The 21,840-nt window shown below is 47.4% G+C and overlaps 1 protein-coding gene across 1 annotated transcript in view; it reads right to left on the bottom strand.

Annotated features, from left to right (window-relative positions):
- LOC147750897 (guanylyl cyclase-activating protein 1-like) overlaps window positions 1-12,582 on the bottom strand; it is a 157,616-nt gene extending 145,034 nt beyond the window's left edge. Inside the window, exon 1 of the mRNA XM_086918638.1 lies at window positions 12,315-12,582. Coding sequence (XP_086774764.1) covers window positions 12,315-12,512 — 198 coding nt within the window. The 5' untranslated portion in view covers window positions 12,513-12,582. The remainder of the gene's footprint in view (window positions 1-12,314) is intronic.
- Window positions 12,583-21,840: the final 9,258 nt, after the last annotated feature.

Below are 21,840 nucleotides of genomic sequence, written 5' to 3' on the forward strand. Positions count from 1 at the left end.
AACCAGGCTGCTAGAAAAGCAGCTACTAACACTTAATATGGTGAAAGTCACAGTAGGCCTGTTTTCAAGTGTGCGTTGTATGGGTCTGTTTTGCATAAATGCAATGTGAAATTATGACTGGAAGTACGTGTAGCATGGCTCTTCTTTACAAAACATGTTTAGAATATGTTCACTTTACAGTAAACGATTTTCAGATACGAATAACCATCCATTCCGCTTGTCTGTGCATGCTGGATAATGTAGTTTCGAGTTGTTTCCATTTCGAGAAATAACATTTGAAAGCACCAGGTTACAAAGGAAAGAAATGTGCCTAGTGTGTCCATTACTGGCACACATAAGAAGCTCGGTTACCTCCAAAGCCAGCTTGAGTGCAAGACAGTATTAGTGTACCTTAGACCGAGCAGAGCATATCTGAGATATCTGGTGCAATGTCAGCAGTGAGCACAGTCCTCAAAGACACTTTGCATTCTGGGACTTGTAGTCCCGAATTTAGTCAGTAACTAAAGCTACAGGACACAGAAAGCAAAGAAAATGGTATGGCTGAGTTAATCACTCACACATGCCGTGGATCAGCTGCAGGGGTGCGGGGAGCATGCATCCTGTTGTGTCCTAAGCTCGGAAGTAAGTGCAGCTGCAAAGAGCAGGCAGCCTGTTGTGTCCTCAGCTCGGAAGTAAGTGTAGCTGCAAGGATGAGGGGTGGAGAGCAGGCAGCCTGTGGTGTCCTCGGCTCTGAAGTAAGTGTAGCTGGAGGGGGGTGGGGAGCAGGCAGCCTGTGGTGTACTCGGCTCAGAAGTAAGTACAGCTGCAGGGATGTGGGGTGGGGAGCAGGCAGCCTGTGGTGTCCTCGGCTTTGCAGTAAGTGCAGCTGCAGGCGAGACGCGAGACGGGGAGGAGGGGTGAGGGCGACGAGAGAAAGTAAAAAAGACGAGACAGGGGGATAGAAACGATCAGAAAGAGAGGAGGTGAAAGTAATGGAGGAAGGAAAAGGTTTGCACGCGAATGGAGTGGGTGGGAAATCGGAGGGTAAAAGGGAAGAGAACAAGTTAAAAAAAACAAGACGGAAATGCGACACGGCAGGCAGGATTGGTGAGTTTCTTTTGCTTTGCAGTAAGTGCAGCTGCAGGCGAGACGCGAGACGGGGAGGAGGGGTGAGGGCGACGAGAGAAACTAAAAAAGACGAGACAGGGGGATAGAACGATCAGAAAGAGAGGAGGTGAAAGTAATGGAGGAAGGAAAAGGTTTGCACGCAAATGGAGTGGGTGGGAAATCGGAATGTAAAATGCAAGAGAACAAGTTAAAAAAACAAGACGGAAATGCGACACGGCAGGCAGGATTGGTGAGTTTCTTTTGGTGAAACACAAACCAGCTAATCACCCACCAGAAGGATTTCACGAGAGGGAGAGCGGATTAAGGAGAGCGGGAGGAGGCAGCGAGTAGTTTAGGGAGGCAAGACGGAAATGCGACACGGCAGGCAGGGGAGGGGGCGGAGCGGGGGTGTGGGAGGAGTGCGCCTGAGGGAAAAGACATGCAAGGCAGGCGGGAGCCAAGACGGAAATGCGACATGGCAGGCAGGGGAGGGGGCGGAGCGGGGGTGTGGGAGGAGTGCGCCTGAGGGAAAAGACTGCGGCTGGGGGCATGTGCACCCGCTTTTAATGTCAATGCGCATGTGCATTGAGCTTGAATTTCACGGGCACTGCAAGGAATCACCACGATTCCTTGCAAGTTGGTTAAAGTCTGTTTAAGCCCTCATAGTCTCGCAAGCTCAATGCGCATGCGCATTGACAGGCGAGACCTAAAAACGGGTTTAAATACTAAAAGTGTGAGACAAAGCAACAAACGTAACAAACATATATTGTATAAGGGGTGACACAAAGCAAAAAACGGGTTTAAATACTAAAAGTGGTGACACAAAGCAACAAACGTAACAAACATATTGTATAAGGGGTGACACAAAGCAAAAAACGGGTTACGGGCTAAACACAAGAAAATGTCCTTTTACTAAAAACGGGCTAACATCTAGCTGCGAATGACCGCATCGATGACAGTGAGAGGATGTGGCCTGACGGGCGGATGGATGAATGGATGGGTGTATGCATGGATGGGTGGATGAATGGATGGCGGATGGATGAATGGATGGATGGATGTATGGATGGGTGGATGACTGTATGGATGGATGCATGGATGGATGGGTGGATGAATGGATTGCGGATGGATGGATGCATGGGTGTATGGATGGGTGGATGAATGGATGGCGATGGATGAATGGATGGCTGTATGGATGGATGCAAAGCTTGACAACTACGCTCATCCAGCAAACATGATTAGACTTTTTTGACTCTCCTTTTATCCTCTCACGTCTTTTCTGAATACTTTTTTCTGATTGTTATGACAAATAGAGGGAAACAGAGGGCAGAAGCGCATGCAAATAGATGGAAACAGAGGGCAGAAGTGCTCTCACGTCTTTTCTGAATACTTATTTCTGATTGTTATGACAAATAGAGGGAAACAGAGGACAGAAGTGCACGAAAAAAGAGGGAAACAAAGGGCAGAAGCCCACAAAAATCGATTAAAACAGAGGGCAGAAGGACACAAAAAACGAGGGATACAGAGTGCAGAAGGGCACGAAAAACAATGGAAACCGAGGGCAGAATGGCACGAAAAACAAGGGGAAAACGATTGAAACAGAGGGCAGAAGGACACAAAAAACGAGGGATACAGAGGGCAGAGGTGCACGCAAATAGAGGGGAACAGAGGGCAGAAGGACACGCAAATTCAGGATAAAAAATAGTATTTAGGATGTCGTAAATTAAAGCGTGCACAAAAAGGTTGAGAGCTCAAAGGTCAAATGATGCATGACAGCAACTTTTCCCATAACAAGCAATTGTTTACATAACTTAATTGGTATCACGGTATATTTACATGCAAAAATATGACCTCTCTGCAGCGACTACGCAGAGGTTTCCTTCTTCACTTTCAATCACATTTGAGATGGAGTATACTTTCTATAGTTGTTTCAATTAACAGGACACATGTGGTATTTTGACCTGCTCCCCTTGCACGAAGCAGAGAGCTTCTCCCAACAAGTCGTGTTCGCAAAATTTCGAGGCGTGCATAGCATTTGTTAATATTTTAGTCTGTGACTGAAAAACATTTTCGCCTTTGACGCAGCGGCTTGACACTTAGGTGCCTACTTACGAGGATCTTGCACTGACAATGTGTCAAAATATCTTAAACATCGCGCTGTCATGTCACGCGATGTTAAATCGCCTATGTGACACGCGATCCAATTACATTGCCGCATTTGCGTCGCAACTACATGCGATGAGATAATGGCCGGTGTGACGGCCTTTGCGATGTAATTGGCGCGATTAGAAGTGCTGCGATAAAATTGTGTGCGACGGTTCGTCATACAACCGCGCACTCTGGCTAAACTTTTGTGAATTCTAATTTCGCACATGCATATATACAAACATATTTTCACTTGTGAAAATAAAACACAGATGAATTGCATATACACTTGTTAGCTTTTGTTATTACCCCACAAGGGAAATGTTTTCCCCATTCCAAACCCCTTTCGAGAAATCCCCAAAATTTGTGTGGTGTTCTTTTTCCTATCCCATTTTGGAAAAGGATATACTCCAACCAATGACAGAAGTAAATCAACATTTCATAAGGCGATTAGAAAGGGAATCAAAGATGAGTTTGTGAACGCAGTCAGTCGTGTAAGTTTGTGTTTACAAAATGTGCCGTGCCCGTGTAACATACACTCCTGTTCCTCCACACCCCTGGTCATAGATTTACTAAAACAAATAAGTTTGTTTAAGTAAAACCATGCATGTCTGCAAAACTATCTACTCTGATTTTAAAAAGTTGATTGACACTCAGAAACCAAACGATTTACTATTTAAGTGCAGCCCCTGTTCTATCGGGTGGGCCGGGTGGGCCAGGCCCACACAAACGTGAGCCTTGGCCCTCCTAAACATGAGCCTTGGCCCTGGCAGTGACGGCACGAAGGCCAGTAGTAAATGGCATCTTTCATGTAAAACGTTCCTCCGAACGTTGTTTTTTCTTCCTGTTCTAGGAGTTGCATGATTGGGCCTGGGCTCTCTCTCACAGGCACCCTCAATCACACATCTCCTTTTAGAAAGGTGGCCTGTGTCCCTGCCCACTCGTGCAGGTAAAATAGGGGCATGCTGAAGAGGACAAATCCTCTTTGGCACCAGGCAACCTTAAACCGTGAGGGAATCCGAGGAGGAGGTCAATAGGGGGAGGGGCTACGAAGTGATACATGCCATTGGAGGGGAGTGGTAGTGACGGAGTCTGAGGAGGAGGTCATGAGGGGCGCTACGGAGAGATGAGGGGCGATGGTGGAGGGTGGCAGTGAGGGAATCCAAGGAGGAGGTCAATAGGGGGGATAGGGAGAGATGAGGGGCAATGGTGGAGGGTGGCAGTGAGGGAATCCAAGGAGGAGGTCAACAGGGGGGATAGGGAGAGACGAGGGGCGATGGTGGAGGGTGGCAGTGAGGGAATCCGAGGAGGAGGTCAATGGGGGGGGTACAGAAAGAGATCAGGTGCGCTGACGGAGGGTGGCAGTGAGGGAATCCGAGGAGGAGGTTCATAGGGGGAGGAGCTACACAGAGATGAGAAGCGTTGGTGGAGGGTGGCGGTGAGGGAATCCGAGGAGAAGGTCATGAGGGAGAGTCCGAGAAGTGTCACTTGCCTGATACTCCCACCTCAGAAACCTCCTCTTCCCATCAGGACATTACATGGAAAAAAACACTTTTTAGGGCTCGCCTGCTGATACGCTTCTGCGTATAGCTGGCAAAGCTCTATTGTGGCTTATCCAGAGTTTAACCACCACTGGCGATTCCACTGGCGATTCCTTGCAGTGCATGTGCTTTTTAGGTCATTGCGCAAGCGCAAGCCCTAAAAAGCGCGTGCACAATGCCACCAGCCGCCTGCCTGCCTGCCTCGCATTACCCCATCAAAGGCAGCCCAGCCTCCCCTCCCACAAGCTTCTCAGCGTGCGCTCTGCCTCAGGCCGGCATTTCTCCTCCCCTAATTATTCACTGCACGGCCTGCTGCTCCCCGTGCGTCTCGTCACCCTTCCTCCCTTGTAATTATTTACTTCACAAAGCAAGCCCACGTTTACTCACTTCTTATTTTAATTCTAAACGGCAACGCTTTGACTTTTAGAGTGCCTTTAATTGTTTAAGATCGGAGTCGCTTTTACTACATATTTGCATTTCTTTATTTCACAAACCGATTGATTTGCTTTTCCAAAGGTGTTGAACCAACAGCCAGTTCTCCCGTACCCAAATTACCCCCCTCCCGCTGTTCACTGTTAATCCAACTTGTCTCTCCTGTCCCAGCCTCTCATCTCCCCACCCCAAACGACTTCCCTTGCCGCAGTCTTCTGAGCGCTGATCGCTTGATTTACAACCACAATAAGTATAACTCTAATTTCCTCTGAAAAATAAATAAAAATCCAAACTGCAAACAAAATATCATATGTAAAAACATTACCATTTAAAACACGAGTACCTCTAACTTTCATAAATACAACACTGATTGCATTGCAAATTCTTGTATCTCAAGCATTCAGTCTCTCCTGACACACCCCACCAGTACTTTAAGCCTGTTTCCCCCCCTCTCCTTGACACCCTGTCCCATCTTTAACCAGAGGCTCTCTGTTTCTCACCCCCTCACTCATATCATCTCAGTCTTACAGTCTCTCCTTGTGGCACACCCCACCGGTATTTCACAGCAATCTCTCCTGTCTCCTTGTTACCCTGTCCCTCCAATCATCAGTCTTTTTCTTTCTTACTCGATTACTCATTTCATCTGTCATTCGCTCGGTCCTTGTGGTACCCCCCTCCCCCCACCCCCCAACTGTACTTCACAGCTGCCTCTCCGCTCTCCTGGTCATCCTGCCCCTTTCAACACTAGAGTCTCTGCTTCTTGCCAGACTCCTCCTTTCATCTCAGTCTTTCAGTCTCTCCGCTCTCCTGGTCATCCTGCCCGTTCCTTCACTAGTCTCTGCTTCTCGCCGGACTCCTCCTTTCACCTCAGCCTTTCAGTCTCTCCTAATGGCATTCCCCATGGGCTGCCTCTCCGTGTCTACTCTCCCTCTTTTCCCCACATGGCCTCAGTTTTTATCACCCGGCCCCTCTTTCATCCCAGCCTTTTCACTCTCCTCCATCTCATCCATTCCTTCTCATTACGGCTCTACCACCGGTACTTCACTGCTCTCTCTCAGCTCTCCTGGTCACACTGTCCCTCCTTTCACCAGGGGCTTGCGATTGCTTACTGGACTCCTCCTTTCACCAGAGTCTCTGCTTTCACACTCTTCTAATAGCCCCCCACCCTCCCCTCCGGTACTTCACGTACTATCTCTCCCCTCGTCATTCTGTACCTCCTCTCACAAGAGGCTCTCCATTTCTCACCCAGTCCCCTATTTCATCACAATCTTTAGGTCTCTCATTGTGGCACTCTCCACCGGCATTTCACGGACTCTCCTTGTCATCCTGCCCTTTCCTTCACTAGAGTCTTTGCTTCATACCGGATTCTTCCTTTCACCTCAGCCTTTCAACTCTCCTATAACACTCTCCACCGGCCGTCTCTCCCCTCTATGTGTCATTCCACCGACACAGCTCCACCGATGCACACACCACACAGCTCCACCGGTGCACCCACCACACAGCTCCACCGAGGCAACCACCATACAGCTCCACAGAGGCACCCACCATACAGCTCCACCGAGGCACCCACCACACAGCTCCACCGATGCACCCACCACACAGCTCCACCGATGCACCCACCATACAGCTCCACCGATGCACCCACCACACAGCTCCACCGATGCAGCCAATACACAGCTCCACTGATGCAGCCACCACACAGCTCCACCGATGCAGCCACCACACAGCTCCACCGATGCAGCCACCACACAGCTCCACCGATGCAGCCACCATACAGCTCCACCGATGCACCCACCATACAGCTCCACCGATGCACCCACCACATAGCTCCACCGATGCACCCACCACACAGCTCCACCGATGCAGCCACCACACAGCTCCACCCACACAGCTCCACCGATGCACCCACCACACAGCTCCACCGATGCACCCACCACACAGCTCCACCGAGGCACCCACCACACAGCTCCACCGATGCACCCACCACATAGCTCCACCGATGCACCCACCACACAGCTCCACCGATGCACCCACCACACAGCTCCACCGATGCAGCCACCACACAGCTCCACTGACACAGCTCCACTGATGCACCCACCACCCAGCTCCACCGATGCACCCACCACACAGCTCCACTGACACAGCTCCACCGAGGCACCCACCATACAGCTCCACCGATGCACCCACCATACAGCTCCACTGATGCACCCACCACACAGCTCCACCGATGCACCCACCACACAGCTCCACCGAGGCACCCACCACACAGCTCCACCGAGGCACCCACCACACAGCTCCACAGATGCACCTACCACACAGCTCCACCGATGCACCCACCACACAGCTCCACCGATGCAGCCCCCACACAGCTCCACCGATGCACCCACCACCCAGCTCCACCGATGCACCCACCACGCAGCTCCACCGACACAGCTCCACCAATGCACCCACCACACAGCTCCAACGATGCACCCACCACACAGCTCCACCGAGGCACCCACCATACAGCTCCACCAAGGCACCCACCACACAGCTCCACCGATTCACCCACCACACAGCTCCACCGAGGCACCCACCACACAGCTCCACAGATGCACCCACCACACAGCTCCACAGATGCACCCACCACACAGCTCCACAGATGCACCCACCACACAGCTCCACAGATGCACCCACCACACAGCTCCACAGATGCACCCACCACACAGCTCCACCGATGCACCCACCACACTGCTCCGCCGATGCACCCACCACACTGCTCCGCCGATGCACCCACCACACAGCTCCACCTAGGCACCCACCACACAGCTCCACCGATGCACCCACCACACAGCTCCACCGATGCTCCAACTAAGCTCCACCAATGCACCCACCACACAGCTCCACCAATGCACCCACTAAGCTCCACCGATGCACACACCACTCAGCGCAACCACAGCATCACTCAGCGCCACCACAGCATCACTCAGCGCAACCACAGCATCACTTAGCGCAACCACAGCATCACTGGTTCAAATATGTTCTTTCAATGTTTCAAGCTGTTTTCAAGCTTTCACGCTTTATTACAAATCACAAAAAGATGTTAATAATTCACTTCTGTTCTTGGATTTTCGTCACAATAAAAAACACTGAACATAATCTTCACAAAAGTTATTTACAAAAGTTTAAGCAATTGCCATTACAAATTAAATACATTATTTAAGTATTAATTATTTTAAAAAATTAAAAGCCATTGTTATTTGTAATATCAATACTTCTAAGTCACGTAAATACAAAACATGTTGCATTACAAATGCTATAGGTGTCACATTTGCGAAAGTTATAACTATTGGCATTGTAATTGACAAAGTTATTAATTTAGCTATTTTAAAAAATAACACATAAATAAAAAAAAAATCATTTATAAGACCAATAGCTCAAACTTTTCTAATGCGAGCCCTATTGCATTTCCAATACTTGTTGAGAGTGATAACATATAGAAAGAGATTTGGAAAGAAAAAAGTGTGTTTTACTGGGCCGCTCTAGGATTAAGGAGCGATAAACTAGGGCCCTGAAGAAGGCATGACTAGATATATAAGTGTCAAATTGGGCCTGCAGTGGCCCACCCAAATGCATCCTTGGCCCACCCAAATAAAAATTCCTGGAGCCTGGCCTGTTAAAGTGCGTAGGTCTGGCTTACTTGCACCTTGGAAAGGAAGAAATGCGGAGCTACCAATGGGGTTTTGTGGGATTACGCGATGGCAGTGGTGGGTGCAAAGATGCGCCGTCTTATGTATGCTATACCCGCCTCTCCTCTGTAGTTGGTGATGAAGAGTGAATTTTTTGTGTGCCTCATACATATACATCAATGCTTGGATAGATTTGAAATGCTTCCACAGTGTTAAATGTTTTCAAAATATCAATTTTCTTCCACTACCACTACACAACCTTCTACTCTCCCAACTCCTTAAACCCCCTTCTCCTGCTCATTGCATCGTCTCTTGGGCCTCAGATTTGCTAAACTTTATGCAGTCACCACTACTGTGCATATGGGGGAAGCAGTGCAGGCCATACTCACAAAGCACTCACACAAAAATGTTTTGCATGATGCTAACGATTGAACTGTGGTGCGAGAGCAAGCTGTTGGTGTGAAATGTGCTATTGAGGTACAACCTCTAGCACAGATGTCTGTGGAGTGGCCGCTATTTAAGGGTAAATTGCACACATTGCATGACTTTGTGGAAATTACACACATTCTGCATGGGAATGTCGTGCAGAATTCCACTTGCCCTTTCTTTACACCCACTTTCATTCAGGACTGGGATTTCAATTTTAAAGCACATACAGATCACAATGTTTTAGCAGATCGGGTGTTGAATAAAATTCTATGGGTGTTTGCGTATCTCACACTACCTTATGGCCCCTTTGTCTAAATATTAGGGGGCTGTTGCTCTGCGCCAAAAAACTATTTGTTTCTGTGCGTGTGCTAAAGTATAATGATGAATGATGGCATTCTTCAACTTTTTCCCAGCTCAACAATATTAAATCAGGGCCTGAGTTGGGTCTCACCACTCTTACAAATCAAGCCTCGCCCCTGGCTGCAGCAAGGGTTGTCAAGTTTTAGAGGGAGTGTCGAAACTTATCGCAAACCTCGCTTTGCGTGAATTTTTTCACCACCTCCTATCGCTGGATTACCAACGTTTATCTCCAATGCGATATAAAATCCAGCGATAGCGGCGAAACCCATGTTAAATGTGAGACTTCCAGCGATAAAAATCCTATCGCTAAGGAAAATCTTGCTAATAGGCAGGTGGGGACTTAGCCATAGAATCCACCTCCCATTGACTAATATGGCTAAGTCATGTTTTTACCAGGTGTAAAATCCTGGCGCTAATCGCGGTTAGCGCACGTGTTGTTATCGCATCGCGGGCATTGCTAATAGGCGATAGCTGTGTTAGTGACTGCTTTCAGTCGCTAACAGGTTGGGTCAGCCCACTTTGCATGCCATTAGCGATAAATATCGCTGACATGCAAAGCGGGCCCCAAACAGTCGCTATCGCCTAAAAGCTGTAGCTAACTACTGTTAGCGACAGCTTGCTGATAGGGCGATAAAAATATCGCCACTTTAGCGTGGAAAAAGTCCAGCTAAAGCGGCGATATTGCCCTTGCTAATATGCCCCCCCAGTTTACACATTAACCGCTGAAGTGTCGTCTGTGTGCCGGCCCAGGAGAGACAGTGACGCAGCACCAACAAGGCTGCGAGTCTGTCTCCCTGCTAACATCAAATTGAGAGCGGGCTCTGAAATAAACGTATGGGGCATGGCATGGGACTTGCAGTGGGAGTTTCACGCGAGACCTTTGCAGGTCTGGAGAACCGCTTGTGTTGTGGTGTACCTTAAAGCCACACCACGACTAACACCAAATGAAGGTAGCAAAGGAGAGGAGAAGATGTGGTCTCACAGCTGGACTGCCGACGTTGGCACTGGAAAACCAAGGTTCGAGCCTTGGGGTCAACTCCACATCCTGTGATTCTGGGCAAATCACTTAATTTCCCCGTGCCTACCAAAACAAATTAATGTGTTCTTGTGTAGCATAACTGTTGCTCATGTAAAGCGCTCCAATGTCTCCGGGTCGATTTCGCGCTATAAAGAAAAAAGAAATGCCCAACGTGATGAGTGCTCTAAGACTCGTACATCATACAGATGATTATTGGCTTTTGGGCCTCCCGTGAAGCTGCCCCCTGAGGGTTATCCTCCCCAGCCGCCCCTCCCACTTTGAAGCGTGGGAGCCAGGTTCGAATCTTGGCGAGAGGCTCGAGCATCCTGTTATTCTGGGCAAATCCCTTAATCTCCCAGTGACTTTAAAATGAATGTGTTGGTCTGCAACTACAATGCAACTGATGCTCATATAAAGCGCGCTGATACCTTCGGTTCGAGGTCGCGCTATATAAAACTACAAAAAACCCACAAATGAGTCTGGTCTGCACCCTGCTGCGTGGCCAGCACTGTTTAATATAACGTGTTGTTAAACCTGTCTCCTCGTTGTTCGTTTAGCACACACCTCAGAACAGGGAGTTCCGGACAAAGAACGCCAGATTATCAGCTCTGCCCGTTAATCCCGCCGCAAGCCTTCCCGGCGCACAGGGGCTTTTTCTCTCCATTGCTTCCCTTTTCTTTTTAAAACACCGTCTGTGCCGACACGTCATGCAGATCCGGTGCAGCAGGACGCTGTACACGTCCCCGGCAAGAGTGCATAACGTCGCGTCACCATGCTTTATGAAATGTGCAGTCCTGGAGAGCGTTACGGAGCCTACAGTCCCTACGGAGCGTGTGTGTGTGTGTCACCGTTCAGGGTCCCAAATCAGCCTCAGGTCTATCAAAGTGAAAAGCTGCCTCTTTTTAAGTATGTGTGAAGTGCTAACAAGGAGTGATGTGTGAAGTAACAAGGTGTAAGCCTTTATTTCCCCTCTGCTGCATTTGCATCTCGGTGTGAGGCTCCTGGCTGCTCCTCCAGGAGACTTCAACAAAAGGAGGCCTGATGACCCCTCAGATGTGGCCTTTGTTATGGGCCCAGCAGGAGTCTGAACTGAGAAAGCCCCCTTCCCCACCTGTACATTGTTGCGGAGCGAAAGCAGACAACAACAAAGCTGACAACAACGTGCAGGTGCTGCTGAAAGTGTCATGGTTTTTGCAAATTACACCAGGACGAATTCTGCATATTTTTCAATGGGGCCCAACTTCTTGGCTGTCCACCTGTGTGTACCCCCCCCCCGACTCATGCCCTGCTTGTGCCCCCTAGAGACATCAATTTGCTGGTGCCATCCAATTTAGCCACTGTTACAGACAAGCGTCTCTTTCTGCTCGAAAACAATTATTGCTTTCATTTGCTCCACACTTGTCGTATTTTATTTTATTTTATATTCATAGCAGTGTTTGAAACGAACCATCCATAGAGTGGGCTAAGAACACACAACTTTTAGACAGCACTAAGCATTTTGGGACTTGCAGTTCTATTTTTCCTATTCTATGCAGGGTTCTATAAATCCCTAGATGGTGAGCGCTGTCGACAAAAATTCACACTCATGATATAAGGGGAAGAGCACAGGTGGGATTTCCAAAATGCAGCAACCCCTACCTTATTCATGTCAAAGGTCTGGAACATTTGTTCTATGTAGCTGTTGGCTTCCCCGCAGAGCCCTCGGAGGCCAAAGAATTGCTTGAATTCATGGAGGGTCAGCTGCCCCGAAGGACACTCTGTCATGAACTTCTTGTACCAGTGGTGGATCTCCACAGCCTGGAGGTCGTCCACCGTGGAGCTGCCGGCGCTTCCCATGGTGGCGGTGTTTGCCCAGGAGCTGTCCAAAAGGTCCACGTCCTCTGGCAGTCACCTCCCTGATACCTCCCTCCCAACTTTCCAAACCAGTATAAAACTCGCAGGAGCCTTTAAACAGAGAAAAGTTCACAGGAGCCAACTAGTAGCTAATCTGCTCAGATGCTGATCAGGGGGGATTAAGGTGGTATAAACCTTGAGCGGAGGACAGAGGTGAAGGTTAATCCGTGGGAGCTGCTGCTACTCCAGTGTCAGAACACAGGGAGGAGGGATCGAACACATGCTGTCAAACACACCTTCCCTGCACAAGGGCACACTTCCAGGGGCTGCTCTGCATGGCCTTTATTTTCTCCAGGATTTCGAGCGCTGTGATTAGCCAGGAATGAAGGAGAAGGGCTCCTTACTCCCACAGGCTCAACCAACTTTGTTTTGGAGTCTGGAGCTTGTTTGACATTTGGGGTGGCTCATTTCCCAACATGGGGTCTTGTAGCCCAACATCTGGGGATGATCACTCCTGCATCTGAACCAATGCCGTCCCTTTCCAAGGAGATGGACCATTTATTATGGGTTCATTAAAGCTCTTTCCAAATGAAAGTACCCTAATTTGGGATAATGAAGAACCCATTCAGAAAGATTTATCACCTAAGCATGGTTATTAGCTCATAACATATAAGAATTATCTGCCTGCTGGTCCACTGCTGGTTAGGGGATGAACCCATACAGCCATTCACTTACACTCAAATACAGCCTCTCACACACCAACTTACTTTACCAAAACCCACTCAAATAACCACTCACCCACACAGCCATTTTCACACTAGGTCACTCAATCATATGCCCATTCAGAAACCCACTCACTTACTCATACAGTCACTACATACCCACTTACCCACCCATAGAGCCATTCACACTGCCACTCACTCTCATACAGCCACTGACACACCCCTCACACCAATGCCGCCACTCAAATAGCATGTCGCTCACCCATGCAGCTACACACACACCCACTTATACACTCATACTGCCAAATACACACCCATAAACACAAAGATACATACAGTCACACAGCCATTCACATAATGTATGTTAGAAGCAGTATTACTCAGTAGTAGTGCACCTAGTATACTAATGTAACTTTTGTAGTAGGTTAGTATATATATTCAACATCAATAAACTCTTGAAAACATTTATACTCACTTGATGATGTCATCAGTGACGTCATTTGAGATGTCATTAGTGATGCCACTGACAATGTCATGAGTGATGTAATACGTGAGGTCCTAAGCAGTGCATTGCGGGGGCATAAGTTATAGTTAGCTCAGGTAACTATAACTGCATAAGCGACATCTCAGACTTACTAAAACGTGTCTGTAACCTTTGGTTTTTTTCAGTGTATATATCTACTCACTGAAATAACAAAGATTCCAGGGAGAATATAGTTATGAAATAGAATTGCAAAGTCCTTAGAAATTCAGTGAAAAACACCAAAGGTTACAGGGACGTTAAAGTTAGGTTCAGATTTTACACACAAAAAAACATAGAAATTGAGCTATAACTTGTGCCCTAAGGTAACTATAACGGCACCCTGCCATGCACAGTTATCTCACCAATACATTTATTTGAAACGTTACAGTTATTTTATCAATTATGTCATAGAAGATGACATGACTGATGTGGGATAGTTAGCAGTGCATGGTAAGGAGATATATATATATATATATATATATATATATATATATATATATATATATATATATATATATGTATATATATAAGTATATATATATATATATATTTCAACAGTTTTCCCGCAGAGGAAAGTGGAGCCGCACACGATAACCAATTATTTGCCAATTGTCTTTTATTTTTCAATTGCATTTTCAGCACGGCATGGCACAAGACGCGTTTCGTTCTCCTTTGAACTTCTTCAGTTGTGGAACACCGTTCTTCTGTGAAAGTCTGTTTCCTACCACAGGTGCACAATGATTTTGATGTTTTTCAAGCCTCCAATGGTCGGTTTGTGGCAGGTTACTTCCTTTTACTGTGCATGGTAAAAGGAAGTAACCTAAGGAAGTAAAAGTGGAGAAGTGTGGCTCACTGGTTAGAGCAGGCAGACCCTGAAGCAGAGGTCAGACCCGGGACCAGGGTTCAATTCCCGACGCTGCAGGGTCTTGAGCTCAAATGTCCATGGACTTGATAATTCTTGCTTCGGTGCCTGACCTAATCATGGGTTCACACTCTGCAACTCTGGGCATTAAGCTTGCTTAATCTCCACAACGGCCCCCCGCGGCGGGATGCCTGGCTTTCACCTTGGGGATGCCCAGTAGGGGCTATCTCACAGGGAAAAGCCAGGACGGGTTCCCAAGGCAAGCGCGGAGATACCCCTTCGGGGGTCGATTCAGGCGCTATATAAGAAACATAATAATAATAATAATAATAATGGTGGTACCTGTAGTGCAAGCAGTTCCACAGATTCCTTTATTAAAAGTTTTTCTACCCTCCAGTGGGTTCGGTGTTGTTCCAAAGCCGTTATTATTTTTCTTTCCTTTCTCGGAGCATTGTCCGGCAGCAGGTTTCCCCAATCACAGCCCCTTTTTAATGGCACGTCTGGGTCCAAAACCGGGTCCAGTACCCGGGAGCACCACATCCTCCTTGGCCGTATTCTCGGAATGCAACAGTGGGGTTCCATTTAGAGGGTGTTTGGCGCTCTGGATGGCAGTGCAGTCTCCTTCGGCGGAACCAAGCCGATCATATATTTCAACAGTTTTCCCGCAGAGGAAAGTGGAGCCGCACACGATAACCAATTATTTGCCAATTGTCTTTTATTTTTCAATTGCATTTTCAGCACGGCATGGCACAAGACGCGCTTCGTTCTCCTTTGAACTTCTTCAGTTGTGGAACACCGTTCTTCTGTGAAAGTCCGTTTGCTACCACAGGTGCACGATGATTTTGATGTTTTTCAAGCCTCCAATGGTCGGTTTGTGGCAGGTTACTTCGTGTTACTGTGCATGGTGGTACCTGTAGTGCAAGCGGTTCCACAGATTCCTTTATTAAAAGTTTTTCTACCCTCCAGTGGGTTCGGTGTTGTTCCAATGCCATTATTATTTTTCTTTCCATTCTCGGAGCATTGTCCGGCAGCAGGTTTCCCCAAACACAGCCCCTTTTTAATGGCACGTCTGGGTCCAAAACCGGGTCCAGTACCCGGGAGCACCACATCCTCCGTGGCCGTATTCTCGGAATGCAACAGTGGGGTTCCATTTAGAGGGTGTTTGGCGCTCTGGATGGCAGCGCAGTCTCCTTCGGTGGAACCAAGCCGATCATATGTTTCAACAGTTTTCCCGCAGAGGAAAGTGGAGCCGCACACGATAACCAATTATTTGCCAATTGTCTTTTATTTTTCAATTGCATTTTCAGCACGGCATGGCACAAGACGCGTTTCGTTCTCCTTTGAACTTCTTTAGTTGTGGAACACCGTTCTTCTGTGAAAGTCCGTTTGCTACCACAGGTGCACGATGATTTTGATGTTTTTCAAGCCTCCAATGGTCGGTTTGTGGCAGGTTACTTCCTGTTACTGTGCATGGTGGTACCTGTGGTGCAAGCGGTTCCACAGATTCCTTTATTAAAAGTTTTTCTACCCTCCAGTGGGTTCGGTGTTGTTACAATGCCGTTATTATTTTTCTTTCCTTTCTCGGAGCATTGTCCGGCAGCAGGTTTCCCCAAACACAGCCCCTTTTTAATGGCACGTCTGGGTCCAAAACCGGGTCCAGTACCCGGGAGCACCACATCCTCCTTGGCCGTATTCTCGGAATGCAACAGTGGGGTTCCATTTAGAGGGTGTTTGGCGCTCTGGATGGCAGCGCCGTCTCCTTCGGCGGAACCAAGCCGATCATATATTTCAACAGTTTTCCCGCAGAGGAAAGTGGAGCCGCACACGATAACCAATTATTTGCCAATTGTCTTTTATTTTTCAATTGCATTTTCAGCACGGCATGGCACAAGACACATTTCGTTCTCCGTTGAACTTCTTCAGTTGTGGAACACCGTTCTTCTGTGAAAGTCCATTTGCTACCACAGGTGCACGATGATTTTGATGTTTTTCAAGCCTCCAATGGTCGGTTTGTGGCAGGTTACTTCCTGTTACTGTGCATGGTGGTACCTGTAGTGCAAGCGGTTCCACAGATTCCTTTATTAAAAGTTGTTCTACCCTCCAGTGGGTTCGGTGTTGTTCCAATGCCGTTATTATTTTTCTTTCCTTTCTCGGAGCATTGTCCGGCAGCAGGTTTCCCCAAACACAGCCCCTTTTTAATGGCACGTCTGGGTCCAAAACCGGGTCCAGTACCCGGGAGCACCACATCCTCCTTGGCCGTATTCTCGGAATGCAACAGTGGGGTTCCATTTAGAGGGTGTTTGGCGCTCTGGATGGCAGCGCAGTCTCCTTCGGCGGAACCAAGCCGATCATATATTTCAACAGATTTCCCGCAGAGGAAAGTGGAGCCGCACACGATAACCAATTATTTGCCAATTGTCTTTTATTTTTCAATTGCATTTTCAGCACGGCATGGCACAAGACGCGTTTCGTTCTCCTTTGAACTTCTTCAGTTGTGGAACACCGTTCTTCTGTGAAAGTCCGTTTGCTACCACAGGTGCACAATGATTTTGATGTTTTTCAAGCCTCCAATGGTCGGTTTGTGGCAGGTTACTTCCTGTTACTGTGCATGGTGGTACCTGTAGTGCAAGCGGTTCCACAGATTCCTTTATTAAAAGTTTTTCTACCCTCCAGTGGGTTCGGTGTTGTTCCAATGCCGTTATTATTGTTCTTTCCTTTCTCGGAGCATTGTCCGGCAGCAGGTTTCCCCAAACACAGCCCCTTTTAATGGCACGTCTGGGTCCAAAACCGGGTCCAGTACCCGGGAGCACCACATCCTCCTTGGCCTTATTCTCGGAATGCAACAGTGGGGTTCCATTTAGAGGGTGTTTGGCGCTCTGGATGGCAGCGCAGTCTGCTTCGGCGGAACCAAGCCGATCATATATTTCAACAGTTTTCCCACAGAGGAAAGTGGAGCCGCACACGATAACCAATTATTTGCCAATTGTCTTTTATTTTTCAATTGCATTTTCAGCACGGCATGGCACAAGACGCGTTTCGTTCTCCTGTGAACTTCTTCAGTTGTGGAACACCGTTCGTCTGTGAAAGTCCGTTTGCTACCACAGGTGCACAATGATTTTGATGTTTTTCAAGCCTCCAATGGTCGGTTTGTGGCAGGTTACTTCCTGTTACTGTGCATGGTGGTACCTGTAGTGCAAGCGGTTCCACAGATTCCTTTATTAAAAGTTATTCTACCCTCCAGTGGGTTCGGTGTTGTTCCAATGCCGTTATTATTTTTCTTTCCTTTCTCGGAGCATTGTCCGGCAGCAGGTTCCCCCAATCACAGCCCCTTTTTAATGGCACGTCTGGGTCCAGAACCGGGTCCAGTACCCGGGAGCACCACATCCTCCTTGGCCGTATTCTCAGAATGCAACAGTGGGGTTCCATTTAGAGGGTGTTTGGCGCTCTGGATGGCAGCGCAGTCTCCTTCGGCGGAACTAAGCCGATCATATATTTCAACAGTTTTCCCACAGAGGAAAGTGGAGCCGCACACGATAACCAATTATTTGCCAATTGTCTTTTATTTTTCAATTGCATTTTCAGCACGGCTTGGCACAAGACACATTTCGTTCTCCGTTGAACTTCTTCAGTTGTGGAACACCGTTCTTCTGTGAAAGTCCATTTGCTACCACAGGTGCACGATGATTTTGATGTTTTTCAAGCCTCCAATGGTCGGTTTGTGGCAGGTTACTTCCTGGTACTGTGCATGGTGGTACCTGTAGTGCAAGCGGTTCCACAGATTCCTTTATTAAAAGTTTTTCTACCCTCCAGTGGGTTCGGTGTTGTTCCAATGCCGTTATTATTTTTCTTTCCTTTCTCGGAGCATTGTCCGGCAGCAGGTTTCCCCAAACACAGCCCCTTTTTAATGGCACGTCTGGTTCCAAAACCGGGTCCAGTACCCGGGAGCACCACATCCTCCTTGGCCGTATTCTCGGAATGCAACAGTGGGGTTCCATTTAGAGGGTGTTTGGCGCTCTGGATGGCAGCGCAGTCTCCTTCGGCGGAACCAAGCCGATCATATATTTCAACAGTTTTCCCGCAGAGGAAAGTGGAGCCGCACACGATAACCAATTATTTGCCAATTGTCTTTTATTTTTCAATTGCATTTTCAGCACGGCATGGCACAAGACGCGTTTCGTTCTCCTTTGAACTTCTTAAGTTGTGGAACACCGTTCTTCTGTGAAAGTCCGTTTGCTACCACAGGTGCACAATGATTTTGATGTTTTTCAAGCCTCCAATGGTCGGTTTGTGGCAGGTTACTTCGTGTTACTGTGCATGGTGGTACCTGTAGTGCAAGCGGTTCCACAGATTCCTTTATTAAAAGTTTTTCTACCCTCCAGTGGGTTCGGTGTTGTTCCAATGCCGTTATTATTTTTCTTTCCTTTCTCGGAGCATTGTCCGGCAGCAGGTTTCCCCAAACACAGCCCCTTTTAATGGCACGTCTTGGTCCAAAACCGGGTCCAGTACCCGGGAGCACCACATCCTCCTTGGCCGTATTCTCGGAATGCAACAGTGGGGTTCCATTTAGAGGGTGTTTGGCGCTCTGGATGGCAGCGCAGTCTGCTTCGGCGGAACCAAGCCGATCATATATTTCAACAGTTTTCCCACAGAGGAAAGTGGAGCCGCACACGATAACCAATTATTTGCCAATTGTCTTTTATTTTTCAATTGCATTTTCAGCAGGGCATGGCACAAGACGCGTTTCGTTCTCCTGTGAACTTCTTCAGTTGTGGAACACCGTTCGTCTGTGAAAGTCCGTTTGCTACCACAGGTGCACAATGATTTTGATGTTTTTCAAGCCTCCAATGGTCGGTTTGTGGCAGGTTACTTCCTGTTACTGTGCATGGTGGTACCTGTAGTGCAAGCGGTTCCACAGATTCCTTTATTAAAAGTTTTTCTACCCTCCAGTGGGTTCGGTGTTGTTCTAATGCCGTTATTATTTTTCTTTCCTTTCTCGGAGCATTGTCCGGCAGCAGGTTCCCCCAATCACAGCCCCTTTTTAATGGCACGTCTGGGTCCAGAACCGGGTCCAGTACCCGGGAGCACCACATCCTCCTTGGCCGTATTCTCGGAATGCAACAGTGGGGTTCCATTTAGAGGGTGTTTGGCGCTCTGGATGGCAGCGCAGTCTCCTTCGGCGGAACCAAGCCGATCATATATTTCAACAGTTTTCCCGCAGAGGAAAGTGGAGCCGCACGCGATAACCAATTATTTGCCAATTGTCTTTTATTTTTCAATTGCATTTTCAGCACGGCATGGCACAAGACACATTTCGTTCTCCGTTGAACTTCTTCAGTTGTGGAACACCGTTCTTCTGTGAAAGTCCATTTGCTACCACAGGTGCACAATGATTTTGATGTTTTTCAAGCCTCCAATGGTCGGTTTGTGGCAGGTTACTTCCTGTTACTGTGCATGGTGGTACCTGTAGTGCAAGCGGTTCCACAGATTCCTTTATTAAAAGTTTTTCTACCCTCCAGTGGGTTCGGTGTTGTTCCAATGCCGTTATTATTTTTCTTTCCTTTCTCGGTGCATTGTCCGGCAGCAGGTTTCCCCAAACACAGCCCCTTTTTAATGGCACGTCTGGGTCCAAAACCGGGTCCAGTACCCGGGAGCACCACATCCTCCTTGGCCGTATTCTCGGAATGCAACAGTGGGGTTCCATTTAGAGGGTGTTTGGCGCTCTGGATGGCAGCACAGTCTCCTTCGGCGGAACCAAGCCGATCATATATTTCAACAGTTTTCCCGCAGAGGAAAGTGGAGCCGCACACGATAACCAATTATTTGCCAATTGTCTTTTATTTTTCAATTGCATTTTCAGCACAGCATGGCACAAGACGCGTTTCGTTCTCCTTATATATATATATATATATATATATATATATATATATATATATATATATATATATATATATATATATGTGTGTATATATATATATATATATATATATATATATATATATATATATATATATATATATATATATATATATATATATATATATATATACACTGGAAAAAACATAGGTTTCAGGGACGTTATAGTTAGTTGGACATTTCTCTCGTACAAAACCATAGAAATTCCCCCATTATAGTTAGTTGAGCTAACTATAACTCGCGCACCCGCAATGCACTTCTGATGACGTCACATATTACATCCTTCATGACATGGTCAGAGAAAAAGGGGGGAGTTCATGAGAGCGAACACAGCTATTTTTAACTTTGCCGCAAAGATGGGCAAGCGCCCAGTTGCGGCAATGTTGAAAATATACCAGGCAAAAAGTGTGGCAATTGACAGCTATGGCAGTGAGCTAAGGGGGTATGCAGCACCCAAGGGTATTCAGGTGGAAGAGAACAGCCTTTTAAAACAGTTTCTGGGCGTACCTAAAGGAACCTCAAATGTAGTAATTCATGAAGAAATGGGGCTACCATTTATGTGTGACACGCTGGCCCTGCGCCCATTGCTCTTCTGGCTTAACTGCTGGTTGAGTAAAGAATTAGTTTTAAACCACAAGTTACTGAAAGAAGCCTTGTGTCTGGACCATTTGCTAAATGTTCCATGGCTAAAATATATAAAAGGTTGTTTTGCGGAGCTGGGGCGTCCGGACCTTTTTTAAGACCTGATTTTGTTATCGCTGCGGATGTGGAGTTCGTAAAGAAGTCTTTTTTTCTACTGAAAAAATGTAACAGAGATGGGGTAGATCTGTGCAAACCCAGCGTCCGCAAATTCGTGATGCTTAAAACCACGCCATTTATTGAGCCATATCTTCTGTGGCCCTTGTCGGCTCACGAGCGGTTTATTTTAACTAGGTTTCCAATGGATTATTTCCATCTTTTACTTGCAGTACCGAAGGGAAGCCGCAGAGGCCAGGTGTTGCCATCCTGTGGCTGCAACAGTGTGTCTCGTCAGGATTTGGTGCACGTTATGTTTTTTTGTCGCCTCTATGATGCTCCCCGGAGGTTCTTTTTAAAGCCACTTTTACAAAAGTTGAATTTTATTCAGGTCCATCTTGCCCTTTGCTTCTTACAAATGCTGAGCCCAGAATGCACCTTATTTGTAGTCGGTTTTTTGAAATCCTCCTTGAAAATCAGAAACCGTCTGGAGTATTAACATGCCCTTACACTGTAGCTGCCATCCCAGTAGCTATCCCCAGAGAGCCTCGAGGCACCCTATGGATGATTGTTTTT

Source organism: Lissotriton vulgaris, chromosome 1_1 (genome assembly GCF_964263255.1).
Source record: "Lissotriton vulgaris chromosome 1_1, aLisVul1.2, whole genome shotgun sequence".
Classification (NCBI taxonomy): domain Eukaryota; kingdom Metazoa; phylum Chordata; class Amphibia; order Caudata; family Salamandridae; genus Lissotriton; species Lissotriton vulgaris.